This window comes from Musca domestica, unplaced genomic scaffold (genome assembly GCF_030504385.1).
Source record: "Musca domestica strain aabys unplaced genomic scaffold, Musca_domestica.polishedcontigs.V.1.1 45, whole genome shotgun sequence".
NCBI lineage: Eukaryota > Metazoa > Arthropoda > Insecta > Diptera > Muscidae > Musca > Musca domestica.
Window position 1 is genome coordinate 2,830,398 of NW_026712335.1, and position 18,351 is coordinate 2,848,748.

Consider the following 18,351-nt stretch of genomic DNA (forward strand, 5'->3'; position numbering starts at 1 on the left):
AAACTGCTGGACAACGAATGTTTTCTCATCGGAGCGGGGAAAACCAAATTCGGAGTTCACCACTTTGGGCCAAGCGAAGCAACTTTTAGCTCTTTTTAGTCTATTTTCTTTCTGTTGCGGTGTAGGTTCATGCACTTTTTGGAATTTCAGGGGCTATATCACGAGCTCATTTTTCAATATTTGCCGAATGGAATATTGCGATATGTTCAGGTCACGAGCCATTTTTCGGCCACTGCGACGTGGGTTTCCATCAAGTCGCTTTTTTTACTTTTCGAACCATTTCTGCTGATGTTGCTGTTTTCTTCCGTCCACTTCCTTGACGTTGGGCTATGCTACCAGTATCACGTAATCGGTAACGAGCGATGTTACAAGACACAAAAGATTTATTCACATTTAAATGCTGGAGTGCTCCAACGATAGCCACTCGTGTTTTTCCAGCCAAATATTAGGAAATCACACTATCACGCTTAAATTCCATTACGAATAACTTTTTTTTCTGGAAAATTCGCACCAAATTCGCCCAAATGGACTGAATTTTCGTAATTACGACTGAATTCATCCTATAAACCAGTACATCGAATTTGGTATAAAACGATTCAGATATAGCTATAGCTGCCATAGATATGTTTTATCCAATTTGTGAGTTAAAGTCCCTCACAAACGTAATATGCATTCCACAACAATGATATTCGTTACCAGATATCAGATACAACACTGAAATAAGTGTATCAAATTTTGTCCAAATCGGTTCAGATTTGGATATAGCTCCCATAGATATCCTCAATAGATTTCGGTTTAAATGTTCAGTAAATAGCCAATATCAGTCCAAATGACCTGAATTTTGTCATATCCGACCGGATTTAGTCTAGAAGCAAGTATATCGAATTCGGTGAAAATCAGTATAGATATAGCTATAGCTCCCATACATATGTTTCATCCGATTTGGTCCCGCAAATTCAAAATATGCATTCGACAACAATGATATTTGGAAATACCTCTGCCAAATTTAAGCAAGATCGGTTCAGGTTTGGGTATAGGTCCCATATATATCTTCAACCGATTTCGGGATAATTGTGCATCAAATGGCCAATATCTGTCAAAAGTACTGAATTTAGGTATATACGACCGAATTCAAACTAGAAGCAATTACAGGAAATTTGAAGAAAATCATAGATATATATGTTTCATCCGATTTGGTGTTTAAGTCCCCCATATTCATATACATTCGACAACAATTATATTTGGTACCAGATATCTTATAGTGCTCGGAAATACCTTTGCTAAATTTTATCGAGAACGGCTAAGATTTGGATATTGCTCCCATAATCCTTAATCTGATTTCACGTTTATTGTGTAAATAATGGCTAATATTAGCCCAAATAGAGCGAATTTTGGGACGTACATTTCCATTTTCTTCAACTCGGCTCCGATATAGATTTTTTTAATATAAGCCTTCTCCAGTGATATCATACAAGCAAGATATAACTGCCAATATTAATATGTGGTATGATCTACTTGAGATAAATTCTATTGTTACGGAAGCTCTACTAAATATGTATATTGGTGTAGGGTATCATATAGTCGGCCCTGCCCGACTTTTGACTGTTCCTTTCTGGGTTTTCTCTTTGTTGATATCATAAACGGAAAATTAGTTAGTAGAAACTTATACAAACCTGCAGTTCTTGAAGAGACAAAAGGTCTGGTTTGATTTATTAAAACATAAATAAACAATTTTCGAATCATAAAAAAATCAAATGCACAGTTTTTTGTTCAAATATTATTGTCTCATCTTCAACTTTAACACATTTTATTAATTTATATTTATTTTTTATTTCCGTCACATAAAAAGACTTTATATTGCTTTTATTTTTGGAGTTTTAATTTATTGTGTGAATTCAAGCAGCAACTGAGAAAAATGCTTTTCCTTTGTTCGGCGTTTTACATATTACCATTGTTATTATGACATGTCTGATGCAGCCACTGTTAATTCGATGTGTGAAAAATGCAATGTCAAATTGCACAATAGGGAATAGAAGGTAGCTGTTTGTGCGACTGAATGAAAGAATGGTTGGTTGTATGCATTTGCTGTTATTTTAGGTCCATCAAAATTAAATGCGACAAATTTAATAAAAATCATTTGTGAAATCTAAACAGATAATTAAAGCATACCTTAAGGAGGAAAATGCTCATAAATAGACAATAGTATGCTTTGCCAGATTGGAAGTTTTTTTTATATTTTGGAGATTTTGATGAACAACATTGTCCATAACCCATAGGTGCTCTGAAATATTCGAGAAGCTATATCCCGGGCTGCGGAGCTGAAAACTACGTTTTTACAAACTCCACCATAGCATGGAGGGTATATTAAGTTTGTCATTCCGTTTGTAACACCTCGAAATTTACATTTTATACAAAGTATATGTATTCTTGATCAGCATAAAATTCTATGTAGATCTATCAATGTCCGTCCGTCTTTGGAAATCACTCTAGCTCCCAAAGGAAATGAAGTAGTTTGATTAAATTTTACTCAAATGTATATTATGTCTGCAGGACTTTTGGTATTGAAAATGGGCCATGTAAGTTCACGTTATGGTATAGCCCCTCCCTCCCTATTTTCGGTATTTTGGTGATTTAAGCGACATTACTCACCGGAAATGTTTCAAATTTGGTATTTGAATTACAGCCTAAGACAGAAAATTATCAGTGCAGGTCCACGATATTGTATAGCCCATATACAACGGTACCACCCGATATTCGATTATAGGGACATTTTCGAAGGTGTTTCAAATTTCGTATTTAGAATTCGTATTGGGTTCTACAGCCAATGACAAAAAATTTTTTATGCAGAACTACGTATTCGTATAGCCTCCGTATAATGGTATCTCCCAAGATTCGAACCGAACCGAAATTGTTTCAAATTTGGTATTTGAAGTTCGTAACGGATACTACAGCCTATGACGGAAAATTGTCAGTGCAGGTCCACATTTTGGTATAGCCCCCATATAATGGTATCTCCCTATATTCACTATTTTGATGATTTTAGCTACATTCTTTTTCCAGTTTCGCATTTGAATATTGTAATGGCTTATAACAAAAGTTGCCTATGCAGGTCCACATCGTCGTATAGGCCCTAATATAACGATTATATTCGGTATTTTTAAGATTTTAACAGAATTTTTAACGAATTTTATTTTTTTGAGAATTGCCAAATTCGTTCCGAATGGTGGAGGGTATTCAAAGCTCGGCCCAACCAAACTTACAGTTTTTATACCCTCAATCATATGGCTACAGAGGGTGTATATCATTTGATAATGTCAAAACGTGCCTAGTCGAAATAACGGTTTTAGACCCTAGGTCTCTTTGGACCAAATCCGTCTGTCTGGCTGGTGCGCATGATAACTTTCGAAGGGAGTATCCGATTTGGTCCAAACTTGGTATATCGTAATATTTTTGTCAAACTTAGATCGAACAATATCGGTCTACTCCTTCGGGTACCTCCCCCACAAAGGGCCTAAATTTTGAATAATCACAACTTTTATAAAATGTGATGTAAGAGTCCGATTGTCTTCCAATTTCAACGTCTACTATAAAGCTGGAATATGTCGGCCCACTCCACAATAGATCGAAATTTGCAAAATATATATTTTTTTTTGCACATAAAGAGAAATATAATCCGATTTTGCTCCAACTTTGCAAATCCTAATATTTGCGTCAGTGCTAGGTTAGGTGTGAAAATGGACAACACCGGTCCACTCATTAAGTACCTCCCCCACAAATGGTCAAAATTTTGAATAATTACAACTCTTATAAAGTGTGATGTAAGAGTCCGATTGTCTTCAAATTTCATACATCCAACTATTTTTATAAACCCAAGATCTGGTAGTAAGACGGAATATATCAGTGCACTCCTTCTAGTACCTCCCCCACAAACGCTCAAAATTTTGAATATCCATGAAGTTCATAAAAAGTGAAATCAATATCTGATTCCATGCCAGACATGGTTCATCTCAATATTTCCATTAATACAAGATCTTTTATAAAGATGGTAGAAATCGGACCATTTCGTTTGCAACCATCTCCAAATAGGTTTAAAGATTTCGAAAAAAACATAACGCTCAAAGAAAACGAAATAAGTATCCAACTCTCTTCAATTTTCACACATACAGACACAAGACCTGTTGTAAAGATGCTATGTATCTGCGAACCCTTTTTGATACCTCACCCACAATACTTTTACCTGTCATAAATTGCGAATCAACTCAGCGATCCTTTACAACTTGCTATATCTAAATATATGTCTTTCAACAAGAATCCTGAGATAAATATCAAATTTATGACTTCCCATAAATTGGATATAAATGTTCGATATTCTTATATATTTATAATATTATTATATTATATTATTCTTATATATTTATCATATTTATTTAGGTCCGATACGAAATGGACAATATTGACCCATTCTTTCAAAACCCACTCCATAGAGGGTCAAGAGTTTGAAAATTCATAACAGAAGTCAACATATTTTAAAATAATCGAACATTGGCTGAGGGTATACATCTGTCGGCAAAACCTACCGATAATTTTTCACTTGTTTTAGGTTACTTTGCGATGTAAATTTTCAAAACGTCGATACAAGTGTTTTAAATTTCTAGCTACATTTTTAAAATCTACAGATTATTTCCTGTAATTATGAAACTATAAAATTTGGCGCTATAATCTTATCTTTGTTAATGATGATGAACCAATAAAAAAATCGAAAAATAATATTTTTTTTTAATTTTTCTTTATTTTATTTCAGTACGTATACGAACATGTATTGTTGTTGTGTTGTGTCTGATTTGAACAAAACAAAATATATCAATTTAAAAATTTATAAATAAATTCAAATTGTATAATAAACCTAATGCAATAACGGAAGAACAAACGTGTGATGTTAGACACATACATATTATTTTGCGATAATATACATACTTTCACATGTATTTACAATACAGATACAGATAATTTTCAATATTCACAATTTAATTTTTTATTTCATATTATTTACAAACTAATAGACATAGGGATAAATACAAGTGGAATGTGCACAGAAAACTTAAACGTAACATAAACAAATAATAATAATAACTATTATATTAAGATAAGAATAATTAAATTATATTTTTACAAAATGAAAGTGCACAGAATGGAAATACATTTTTGGGGGGTTGTGGGATAATTAAAGCCAATTGCAAACGGAGGAGAAATCTGAGAATTTCCTGTCAAATCTTACGTGATATATTTCTATGGTCAAAAAAAAATCAAATTAAGACATTTGCCGAGAGTCGAGGCAAACGAAAGTCAATCTCTTACAATTTTGTGAATGTTTATTTTTATATTTCGATAATAATGTTTCACTAGGAATTTGAGAGAATAAAAATCAAAGCGAGCTGATTTGTCTCAAATTTTGTATTCACATTTTTTCGAAATAAAAAATCCTATTCAAAATTTGAAGGTATATTTCTGTATGACGATACGAAAGTGAATACAAAAAAAAAGTATGAAAGCAGCTAAGTTCGGCCGGGTCGAACTTTTAATACCCTCCATCATTTGGAAGGAACTTGAAATATTTCAAAAAAAAAAAAAACTTCCGGAAACTACCAAATAAAAATTGTTATATGGAGACTATACGAAGACGTGGACCTCCTTACGAATTTTTTTGTCATAGGCTGTAGTACCCATTACGAACTTTAAATATGAAATTTGTTACAATTTCGGTGCATAATGTCGCTAATTTCGTCAAGATACCGAATATTTGAGGTACTCTCGTATGGGGGCTATACGAAGACGTGGGCCTGCATACAACAATTTTTGTCATAGGCTGTAGTACCCATTGCGAACTTTAAATATGAAATTTGAATTAATTCCGGTAAATACTGTTCCTAAAATCATTAAAATACTAAATATTGGGGGGTACCGTTATATGGGGGCTATACGAAGACATGGCATACACAATTTTTTGTCATAGGCTGTAGTACCCATTGCGAACTTCAAAAATCATAAAAATACCGTGTATTGGGAGGTACCGTCATTTGGGGGCTATACGAAGACATGGGCCTGCATACAAAAATTTTTGTCATAGGCGGTAGCACCCATTACGAACTTCAAATACAAAATTTGAAATAAGACGGGTAAATATTGCCGCTTAAATTAGGAAAGTACCGAATATCGGGAGGTAGCGTTATATAGGGACCATACAAAATCGTGGATCTGCATACACAAATTTTCGTCATAGGCGGCAGCACCCATAACGAACTTTGAATATAAAATTTGAAATAATTCCGGTAAATACTGTCGCTAAAATCATGAAAATACCGAATATCGGGAGGTACCGTTATATGGGGGCTATACAAAAACGTGGACCGACTCGTCCCATTTACGAACTTAAGCTGCATGCTGGTAAACTATGCATGTATGCATAATTTTAGTCTTCTATTTCAATTCGTTCGGAATATAACGTGATTACAACAGACGGACGGACATCGCTAGATCTTCTTAGAATTTTACGCTGATCCAGAATATATATTCTTTGTGGGGTCTATTGTAAATATTTCCACCATAGAATAGTGGAGGGTATAAAAATCCATAAACTTCGAATTCCAAATGTTTTATTTATTTAAAAAAATTAATTTTTAAAAACTCTTTTGGAATCTTCTTTCCTTATTTGCAAATCAATATTGTGACGTCACACAGAAATAGTTTCAAGTTCAAGAGATTCCCTTTCATTCGCCTGTATTTTCGATCGATATTTTAGAAAAAAAAATCCTATCAAACCAATTAGAGTACGGGTTTCGAATACAGACTAGAAATCTAAGAAAGAAAAAACGAAGTGGGGACGGGTACAGATTCGATAAAAACAATTGAAAACTAAACTACTTAATAACTTATAAATTAAAAGAATTAACATAATAATATACTAATATTTACAAAACAAAAAAAAATCAAACGAATATGATGTGTTCATTAAAATTCGAAATATTTTCAAAATATTCCCGAAGATGTATTCCATTGTCGCTTCGACAATGAAAGCACCAATCTTAGCACTTGCAAAATACGATATTTTTTTGGATATTTAGAAGATAAGGAGACAATTATAATAATACTGCTACGAGCACTTGGTGATGAGAGAGACAAAAAAAGCTAGGATGGTGAAAATGGATGGGTTAGAGGAGTAATGGGAAGGTCTCGGAGGATAAAGGTATAAGGCCGTTCTATGCCTACTGTCATATTTCACATTCAAACTCCGATATGCGATGATTGAAATAGACCATGCCCTGTTCCAGATCCTCACTGAAACCGCTGACGTCCATATAATCCGAGGCAGCTGAATCATCATCGACCCATTTGTGCAGAGAACGATTGATTTCCAAACGGCATTGGGTGAAACTAGGACGCATTTGAGGATCCTTGTGCCAGCAACGAGACATTAGGTTATAGAACTCATGGCGTCCCTCCTTGGGTAAGTCGGGCCTTAAACCCTGTGGCACGCGGCGTATAACTTCACGTCCCGTCAAATGTGAATATGGGGTAGAACCTGCAAAAAAAACAATATTAATTATGAATTCCTTTTTAAATTAATCTTCAATTCTCCACCTAATGTTGCAATTTCCCACAGCACAATACCGAATGCCCAAATATCCGTTTCGGTGCTAAAGCAATTGTATTGCAGCGATTCGGGCGCCATCCAACGTATTGGCAAAGCCGGCCGTTTACCAATTGTATCTTGACCCTTCTTTTCACTGCAACCACCATCTTTATGTGGACTACCGCCATTACCTCCCGCTGCCGTCCAATGATTCATAATGAATTTACCGCCAAAATCGAATTTGAATTTGTTGAAATTACTGCGCATTATCTCATTGGCACAATTCTTTTCCAGTTCTTTGCGTTTACGCTCCGCATCCAGATCTATGGACATGCCGAAATCACAGATTTTGCAAACGCCGTTATGATCGAGCAGAACATTACGGGCTGCCAGGTCTCGATGAACAATCTGGGGGAAGAGAAAAATAATAAAATTAGAAACAAATTCAATGTATGGCAAATTTTCAGGACATATATAGGGTGAGATGAAAAAACTGCAACCAACTCAGACTAAGCTACTCGTCCGACAGCTTAAATTATTCCAGTGACAGCTCATTATATTGTTTAAAACATCAGCAGAAATGGTTCGAAAAGTAAAGAAGCGACTTGATCGAAACCCGCGTCGCAGTGGCTAAAAAATGGCTCGAGAGCTGAACATATCGCAATATTCCATTCGGCAAATATTGAAAAATAAGCCCGGGGTAAAGCCATAAAAATGTCAAAAAAAAGTGCAAGAACTGACACAGCAAGAGAAAGAAAATAGACTCAAAAGAGCCAAAGAGTTGCTTTGCTTGACCGAAATTGGTGAACTGCCGAATGTGATTTTTTCCCAAAGGAGAAAACATTCGTTGTCCAGCAGCCAAAGAGGTCAGCTGAAAATGTGCACCTTCGGGTGGCCACCAGAACTCAAGCGCCGGCCATGGTGATGGTGTGAGCCACAACGCCATAACCGCCGATGGTCGCTTTCCGCTCGTATTAATCAACCGTGGCATCAAAATAAATGACCAATATTTTCGCGAAAATATTCTGGAGGTTGTATTAAACCCATGGCCACGCAAAAAATTTGGCTGCATACCTTGACATTCCAACATGACTCAGCACCATCGCACTCAGCACGCGCCACCCAAAAATGGTTACAAAATGGGGTTTCTCGCTTCATTTCCAGCGCAAAATGGCCACCAAAATCTCCGGAGACCAATCCGTTGGACTATTGGGTCTGGAGTATTTTGGAAAACAAGGTTGGCACCAAAAAATACCAAAGTGTCGATCACCTCAAGCAAGCGCTTCGCCGAGAATGGGCCAAAATAACGCAGAACAACAATCTGGTAGCGCGTGACAGTTTCATTGGCCATTTGAAGGCCATAATTTGTGCGAATTCGAAGAAATCTAAACTTATTCTAAAATTTGATGCTATTTTTTTTCTCACCCTGTATATAAAAAAATTATCTTCCAGAGGGTAAAGTTTTCAGAAAGAACTCCAAATTTGAAGTACTTGTTTCTGGGCTGAATCACGTCGGATGTGCTGAAACACATCCTATTTGGCGCAAAAAAAAATTTAAATCGGACGAAGTTATATATGAAAGCTATATCCAAATCTGATCCGATCCTTCATTCATTCGATATATCTTCTCTCCATTTTAACCCAACTTTTCTCCAAAAAACTTACTCTCTTTTCGGCAATATACTCCATGCCACGTGCAATGTCCAAACAAAATCCGGCTAAGGTACGCGGCGACAAGGGGGCCAAACTGCGGCCACCTGGCACAGAGGCTGGTAGGATATTTGTGGCATTGCGGGCTGCCCTCAACAGGGATAAGAGGCGGCCACGCATGGCATACTCCATGATTAGCATGTGGGGTTCTGAAACAGAAAACAGAATCAGCAAAAATTAAATACCATTTAAAAATTCCATTTTCAGAGACATAGAAGAGGAGACAAAACTTAACCTGTTTCCACACAAGCTCCCAGCAGGGTTACAACATTCTGGTGAGAACCCAGTTTACGCATAATATTTCCCTCTTCCTTGAGACTCAGCTGGGTGCTGCATGCCTTGATGGTTTTAACGGCCACAATGCGCGTGGCACCAAAATGGCCACTCAAATCATCGGCCTCAGCTTTCCACACTTGGCCGAAGTTACCCTCTCCCAAAAGACTTTTCAAGCGAATATTGGAGCGATCGAATTCCTGATCGCTGGTCACAGAGCTTTTGTCATCGTAACGCTGCTGGGCATGATTGTGATTTGCATCACGGGCCAATGGGGGTGCCACCAGTTTGCTGTGTAAACTATGCTGTCGCTGGGGTGGTTTCTTGTGATGGTCCACCACATCTTCGTCTTCTTCCTGATATTTACCATCAAGCTTTTTAACCGGACTTATGGGTTGCTGATCGGTAATGCAGACATCAAAATCCTCATCGTCTTTGATGGGTCTCTTCAGCAGGTAGTTACGCAGTAGGTAAAGTATTATGGCCAGCAAGGGGACAATACCAATGCCAGCCAAGACCATGGTCACAATGTTCATGCGGTGCATTTCCAGGGAGATTTCCTGATCATCCGTCACCACACTTGAGGAAATTTCCCCAGTGACCTGAGGTTGTCTCGTTGTTGTACTTGTGGCAGGTTGATTGACAATGGGCGGGTTTTCTTTGGTTGGGGGATTTTCGGTGGATCGTCCAGATATCGGTACACCGGCGCTTGATCTGATCACTCCACTATCGGTGGTAAATCCTTGGGGGAAGGGTCGCATTGTTGTACTGCTAGGGCTCAGTGAGCCTCGGTACACACCCGATGTGCGATTGACAAAAATTATGATGTTCGTATCGTCATCGTGTTGTTCGACTAAACTGGGACCGAGAGCTCTCAGCAGTTCGTTATTTTCTTCAATGATATCGGATTTTCGGGTGGTTGTGGGGGTTTCTGTTGTGGTCGTAGTTGTTGTTGTTGTAGAGGTGCTTGTGGTAGTTTTGGTATTGGTAGTGGTTGGCAAAAGTGTGGTTGTTGTTGTAGTACTCGTTGTGGAAGTTGTTGTGGTTGGCATAATGGTGGTGGTGGTTGTTGTAGTTGTGGTGGGAATGGGACTTATTGTTGTTGGTGTAACTTTTGCCGAGGTTTTGGGAATAAATTCGGAATATCTCCTGGGAGCTGGGGTACTTGTTGTTGTGCTGGTGATCGGTGCCATGGTAGTCGTTGTGGTTATTGGGGGTTCAGGAGCTGTTGTACTAGTCGTTGAGGGTGTCTCCCTCTCTGTTGTTGCGCTCGTTGACGACTCTGTACTGGGTATATCCGAAATGGGTGGTGTCATCATTTCCTCATCACTCAACACGGTAATAATTAAAGGAGTAGCTGTCACTATGCTGTCTTCTTTTTCCCTCAATGCCTCCCTAGGTATGGACTCCACAATGGGTTCGACCTTCTTCACCACCGATATTTCAGTTACAATTTCCGCTTTCGGTTTCAATGACTGCACCTTTAGCGGTTTCTCTGTAACAATTCTCAATGTGGTTGTTTTCACCTCAGTGGGTGCCTCAGGTGTGGTGCCCCTATGCAGGGTGGTATAACGCCTATTGAAACTAACACCACCTCGTGGATTATACTTAAACCTTGCCCGACTCCTCTCCACAGCCGATAGGGTTGAGGTAACAGTTACAGGTGTCGTTGAGGAGGGTATTTCCTCGGCCACCGATACTTCCAGCAGCTTCGGATGTTCATCACTAACCGAGGTAATGGTCAGGGCATTTGGTTTAAGGGGTGGTAGTTTTTGGCCAAAATACAAATACGGTTGTATTTCGTCATCTTCTATGGACGTTGTGGCCACAGTAACCATGGTGCCGGGTTTACGTCTTCCCCTCAATTTGCTGGCTGCCCCAATACCCTTGACCTCATCGGTTATGTGATTTGCTGTGTCATTCTGCTCTTTGGCTATCACCAAGAGGCCATGCGAAGACTCATCGGTAAACAATATTTCATTGGTATCCTTTTCGCCAGCTTGTGCCGTTCCAGTGCCCTTTTTCGATGAATTCTTCACCATCACCACACTTTCCGCGCCACCACCTATACCACCAATGATGGTGGGTCCATTGCGGGAGAAATTTGCACATTGTCGCATACAACTTGCTGTCGTTCGTCGGGTGAAATTTTTCGTACAATTTCGTATACATATTGACCTTGGATCGGTGGGTGATTTCGAGGTGGTCTCAACAGCTGTCGCTGTACGCCCCGTGGTGCCAATGCGATTGCGAAAACCTGGCCGGTGTAGAGCATTGCGACGCGCCGCCAAAACATCCATTAGACGACGTTCTCTCTCCTGAGCGGCAGTAAGTTGGGGACTGACAGAGGGACGGGTGGGACGATAGGTTGTGGGTGAAACACTCGAGTGTTCGTAGCCATCTGCAATGAGAAGTGATAGAAGGAGGATGAAATTAGTATAAGATCGTCATAAAATAAATATTTTGTGAAATCTTGACATTTGGTATAAAAATTATGTTTGGGACGTAGTGTTTTTGGAAGTGTGTACTAAGTGTAACAACCCTAATAAATGGTACTAAATTCACTACAATTTGGTTTTGGTTCACCGGGTTGATCTGGAGATTTAAAATATTGGTAATGGGGTCACTGCTGCTTAAAATCTGAAATTTGGCACTAGAATCACTGTTATTGTGTAAGTTTGATATTTGGAGTTGGTTTTGGAAATACGTACTAAAAAGTACTAAATGGTACTAAATTTGGTATTTGGGTAAAGAAACGAGTTGGAAATCGGAAATTTGGAGTGAGAGCCTTTGATGTTGTGTAGTATCGACAAAATAAAATATTTTTCAAAATTCTAACAATAAGTGCACCAAAAATACAAGAATGCACTAAATTTGGTACCATTTGGGATTATAAAATCTTAAAATTTGGTAAAAGAATCAATTTTTGGAAATTGGTGTAAGGATATGGTTTTGGCTTTAGTCTAAGGACTGCACTTAATGGTACCAAATTCGGTACAATATGGTTTTGGGTGAACGGAAGAACCTGGTAAGTTGAAATGTTGGTATTGAAGTCAATGCTGGTGGGTAGGGTTAAAACAAAGAGTTGGGGTTGCAAATTCGTATAGGAAGAATACAAAAGGTACTAAATTATGCTTAAATATGCTAAATACTGCTTGAAATCTGAAATTTTGATTTTTTATGTCCAGGCTCCAATAAAAAATCAAAATTTTAGATTTCAAGCAGTATTTAGCATTTTTAAGCATAACTCAGTACCTTTTGTATTCTTCCTGTACGAATTTGCAACCCCAACTCTTTGTTTAAGGGATAGGGCTGGAATCCTCACATAATATATTTAAGTCTCTGTTGGTATCAGAAATTGAGATATGAAACGGTTTCGCAAATAAGTACTATATGAAAAGTACTAAATGGTACTAAAGTTTGTATTGATCGAAGGGATAAAGATAAAATTCTAAAATTTGTTATTTAGACAACAGTAGGGGTCTGTGATTGAGAATTAGAGGTGGTTTAGAAATGCGTCCACTATTTGTACAAAAAGTACTAAATGGTACTAAATTTGGTATTAAGTTAACGGATAGGTCACCAATCCTTAGATTTTATATTGAGGTATCTGTTAGAATTTAGAATTGAAATATGGAGGTGGCTTTGGAAGTGTGTACTAGAATTGTACGAAAAGTACCAAATAGTACAAAATTTTGTATTATAGAGATAAAATTTTGGTATTAACAGATATAAAATTCTGTAGTTAAGTACTTAGATTACTAATTGTATCTGTGTTAGAGACTTGTTGGCTGATTGGAAATACGTCCTATATTTGTACCAAAAATATTAAATAGTACAGAATTTGCTATTGGGTGAAGGAATAGAGATGAAATCCTCAATTTTGATATAGATGTCACTGTTGGTGTCTGTGATTAAGAAATGGAGGTGGTTTTGGAAATGCGACTCATAATTGTTCAAAAAATACTAAGTGGATATTGAATGAAGTGATCGAGGTGGAATCCCGAAATTTGATATAGATGCCACTGTTGGTATAAAAAGAGCTGGAATCCTGAAAATTGGAGGGATCGAGTTCATATTTGATATTGAGGTCACTCTTGGTTTCTAGGGTATGTATATGGAGACATTGAGATAATTTTGGACAGAAAAATTGGATGTGAACTTTGAATACCCTCCACCATTTGGAACGAATTTGGTAATTTTCACAAAAATAAAATCCGCTAAAAATTCTGTTCAAATCTTAAAAATACCGAAGGTTGTCATTATATTAGGGTTTCTACGACGTGGACCTGCATAGGCAACTTTTCTCATAAGCCATTACAATATTCAAATGCGAAACTTGGAAAAAATCGGTGAATAATTTAGCTAAATTCATCAACATACCGGCTATAGTGAAGTACCATTATATGGGGCTATACCAAAACGTGGGTCTGCATAGACAATTTTCTGTTATAGGCTGTAGTATTCATTGTGAATTTAAATACCAAATTTGAAACTATTCCAGTGAATAATGGTGCTAAAATCATAAAAATACCGAATATCGGGAGGTGCCGTTATATGGGGGCTATACGAAGGCGTGGACCGGCACGGACAATTTTCTATCATAGGCTGCATGAACTTCAAATATAAAATTGAAACGCTAAATCGATATAGAATTTTATGCTGATCAAGAATTGTGGGGTCTAAAATGTATATTTCTAAGTGTTACAAACGGAATGGCAAACTTAATATATCCTCCATACTATGGTGGAGGGTATAAAAGGACTAACACGAACTGTTGGAACGTTTATAAAATTTTTGAGGTTGTTTTCACTTTCGAAGTAGCTGGCACTTGCTAGTAATAAATAATTTTACCAAATATAAGAGCATAGCTCCGAAGTACCGCCAAAATATTAAAAAAATATATGAATTGTAACTCTTAATAATCTGCACTTATAGCTGAAATAATATTATTGAAAAATCCCTTAAAAAAATATTTTTAAAAAAATATCAACTAAAAATCCTAGACCCTAGAAAATATCCCTTTAAATCCTCAATTATAGCTCAGATAGTCCCTCCAGAAATATTATATCTCTGATGGGATCTGAAAAAAATAATAATTATATCTCCTATAGTTCTAAATGAAAAACCCATCCGATTATTGGTCTTATAATCGCTGAAAATATCTTCACTAAAATCGTCAATTATATCTGTAATAATCCATGAAAAAATATTCTTAAACAATCCTCAATTATAGCTGTAATATTACCAAAAAATAATTCTCTACAAACCCACGTTTATAATATCTTTCAAAAACTAATTTTATAGCTCAAATTGTTACTGCAAAATATTTAAAAAATCCAGGAGTATATTATAATTTTGATAAAAAAAAACATATTTTAAAACCAAAATTTACAATATATCCACTAATTATAATTTAATGTCGTTTGAATTATATAATTTTAAATAATATCAAAATTATGTGATCAAAATTTCGAAAATATGTAAAAAATTATTTTAAAACTAAAAACAATTTTTAGCGAAGTCCTTAAAATTATATATAAAAATCCGTAGGCATATTTTTAAAAATCACTAATTAAAATTCTGATAATCCATTAAAGAAATATCTTTTAAAAATCTACGCATAATATCCTTGATTATAAATTTAATAGTTTCTATCGAAATCTACTAAACAATGTTCACAAGCCTTAAAATTGCATTTGTCAACTATTTTCTCACAGCGATTTTTCGTTTGGAAACAGTGTAATCAATAATTCCCGCAAAATTACCGTTGCCTCCTTGTATGCGTACATTCCACTGCCGCGAGAACTCATCGACATAATTGAGTGTTGTTACTCTTTGACGTTACATTTTTATGGCAATTTCGATCTAAACAATTAAATTACCAGTCTTTCAAATCATCTAAGCCATTGTGACCTATAGCCTAAGGATGTGGCGCATTAATGACATGGTCACCACACACACACACACATACAGTTGAATATAAAATCGATTGGAGTTCACGCACTTGTTTCTATAACAAATCTGGCAGAGAATCATTTCATTAATCATTATTAGCTTTTAATTTGTAAGCATTTACCTTAAAGCCAAGTGGGGCTAATTCTGCTTGTAATGTGAGCCGTTCATGCTCAATATGAAATATGTATTGAAAGTCTATTCATAGGCCATTTAAACTGCCTTCAAATCGCTGTTCATTCAATGGTATTTGTCTCTCGCTAGCATCACATTCGTAGCGGGTTTGGGTATCATTTTACGGTTAGGAGGAAAATCATTTCATTATCCACATCATTATTCAATTACGTGTAAGCGATCGATTCAATAAGGCGAATAAAATCTAGTTTTGTTAGAAATACCCAAAAGAAACCTTACAAGTTTATTTACCGCTGCGTTGGATGGGTGGGGGAGGTTGTTTGATATTTAATTGCAATAGTTAAAAAAAATATTCAAGAGAAGAAAATATTTGAAAATTTCGACCCTATTATAAAGATTGATCTTCCATAAATATTATTAATTTATCAACCTGGATATGGTTCTGATGACTCTTAATTACCAAAAAACACACTGTTAAACAAAATTCAATTTTTTCAAAAATTACAGTGAAAAAAGACACGTATATCGCGTAAAAGGGTACCAAGAGTGCTAAAATGCGTCATATATTTGTACGAAAAGTACTAAATGGTACTAAATTTGGTATTGGATGGGGGGGGGGATTCCTCAAACTTGATATTGAGTCTCTGTTGGTATCTAAGATTAAGATTTGGTGATGGATTTGCAAAATGTGTACTATAATTGTAAATTTGGTAATGGGAGGACCTTGTTTTGGAAATGAGTACGATAATTAATCGAAAAGTACTGAAATCCTGAAATTTGATATCGATGTTACTGTTGTTGGTGTGGCTGAAAGAAAGAGCGGGTTTTGCATGTGCGTACTACAATTGTACTAAATGCTACTAACTTTGGTAGTGGACTGAAATCCTGAAATTTGATATTAAGGTGTTCTATAATTGTTCAAAAAGTTCTAAATAGTTCTAGATATTGTACCGAGTGAAGGAATAGAACTGAAATATGATGTGAATGTCACTGTTGGTGTCTGTGGTTGAGAAATGGTAGTGGATTTAGGAATGTGTACTAAGATTGTTCGAAAAGTACTAAAGGTTACTAAATTTGATATTGGGTGAAGGGATAGAAATAAAACCCTGAAATTTGATATTGAGGTCACTACTGGTTTCTAAGGTTTACATACGGAGACGTTGAAATAGTTTTGGCCAGAAAAAATGGATGAGGGTCCATTGTGCAATGGCTGTGGGTAAGAAATATAACGTATCGGTTAACCAATATATATGGGAGCCATAGCTATATGTGAACAGATCTTCACCAAATTTGACATACTAGCTTCTAGACTCAATTCGGTCGTAAGTGCCAAATTTCATCCCATTTGGGCAAATATTAGACGTTTGGTGCACAATAAAAGGTAAATCGGACGAATTTATATATGGGAGATATATCCAAATCTGAACCGATCTCGATAAAATTTAGCAAAGGTATTTCTGAGCTGTATTTGATATATTTCCCCAAATATTGTTGTTACAGAGTGTATATTACGGCTGCGGAGGACAAAAATAACAAATCGGATGAACAATATATATGGGAGCTATAGCTATATCTGAACCGATTTCGATCAAATTTGGCCTAATTTGGTTGTATGTGCAAAATTTCATACTATTCGATCTCATATTACACGTTTGGTGTACAATAAAAGGCAAATCGGACGAAGATATATATGGGAGCTATTTCTAAATTTTTATCGATTATCTCCAATTTCAATAGGGTTCTTCCTTGTGCCAAACAAATTATTTGTGCAAAATTTCATCTGGATCGGGTAATAAATGCTACAGTTCGCATTTATTATTGTTCACAAAAATACATTGACAGACAGACGGACGGACATGCATAAATCGACTCAGAATGTGATTCTATGCAGATCATCAAAAGGAACTATGGGTCTATCTCGTTTCCATTTGCCTGTTACAAACAAATGCACAAAGACATAATACCCCGACCAACTTGTGGTGTAGGATATAAAAAAAGAAATTGTGTACTTTGTCTTTGACTTGGCTAACACATAATCTCCAATTGTAAAACATAAAGTTCAAATTCAATTATAGAATATTTTTTCTCTTCACACTTTTTGGCTAAAACGAAATTTCACTTTACTTTCAGACGTTAACTCGAGAAAAAAAAATAAGAAATATTATTGGCTTTTTTCGGGATTATTGTCGCAAATATTTTTTTGATATACAATGAAAATAGTTTTTGTTTGTGACTTATAGTGTAGGCCGAATGCCCTCCACAATTTGCAAATTTTCAAAAAAATTATATACGTTAAAAACTCTATTAAAATTTTAAAAATACCGAATATAGCAGTTATATTTAGGGTTTAGAAGTAGACGTGGACCTGTATTGACAGCTTTTGTCATAAGCCATTACAAAATTCAAAAACGAAACTTAAAAAAAAATCGGTGAATGATGTAGCTAAAATCATAAAAAGGTTATATCAGAGCTATACGAAGACCTTGACCTAAATAGACAATTTTCTGTGATAGGCCTAAAGTTACCTATTAGGAACTTTAAATACGAAGTTTCACACAATTTTGATTAATATTATACCAAAAATCGTCAAAATACCGAATATTAGGGGTGTACCGCTGTATGGAGACTATGTGTAGACTTGGGCCTGCATG

The 18,351-nt window shown here is 36.2% G+C and overlaps 1 protein-coding gene across 1 annotated transcript in view; it reads right to left on the reverse strand.

The window, feature by feature from the left end:
* Nucleotides 1–4,808: 4,808 nt before the first annotated feature.
* The window catches only part of LOC131804487 (mucin-5AC-like), a 161,311-nt gene continuing 147,768 nt past the window's right edge, over nucleotides 4,809–18,351 (reverse strand). Inside the window, exons 4-7 of the mRNA XM_059127431.1 lie at nucleotides 9,573–12,011; nucleotides 9,293–9,486; nucleotides 7,636–8,035; nucleotides 4,809–7,576 (exon numbers count right to left, since the gene is read on the reverse strand). Coding sequence (XP_058983414.1) covers nucleotides 7,266–7,576; nucleotides 7,636–8,035; nucleotides 9,293–9,486; nucleotides 9,573–12,011 — 3,344 coding nt within the window. The 3' untranslated portion in view covers nucleotides 4,809–7,265. The remainder of the gene's footprint in view (nucleotides 7,577–7,635; nucleotides 8,036–9,292; nucleotides 9,487–9,572; nucleotides 12,012–18,351) is intronic.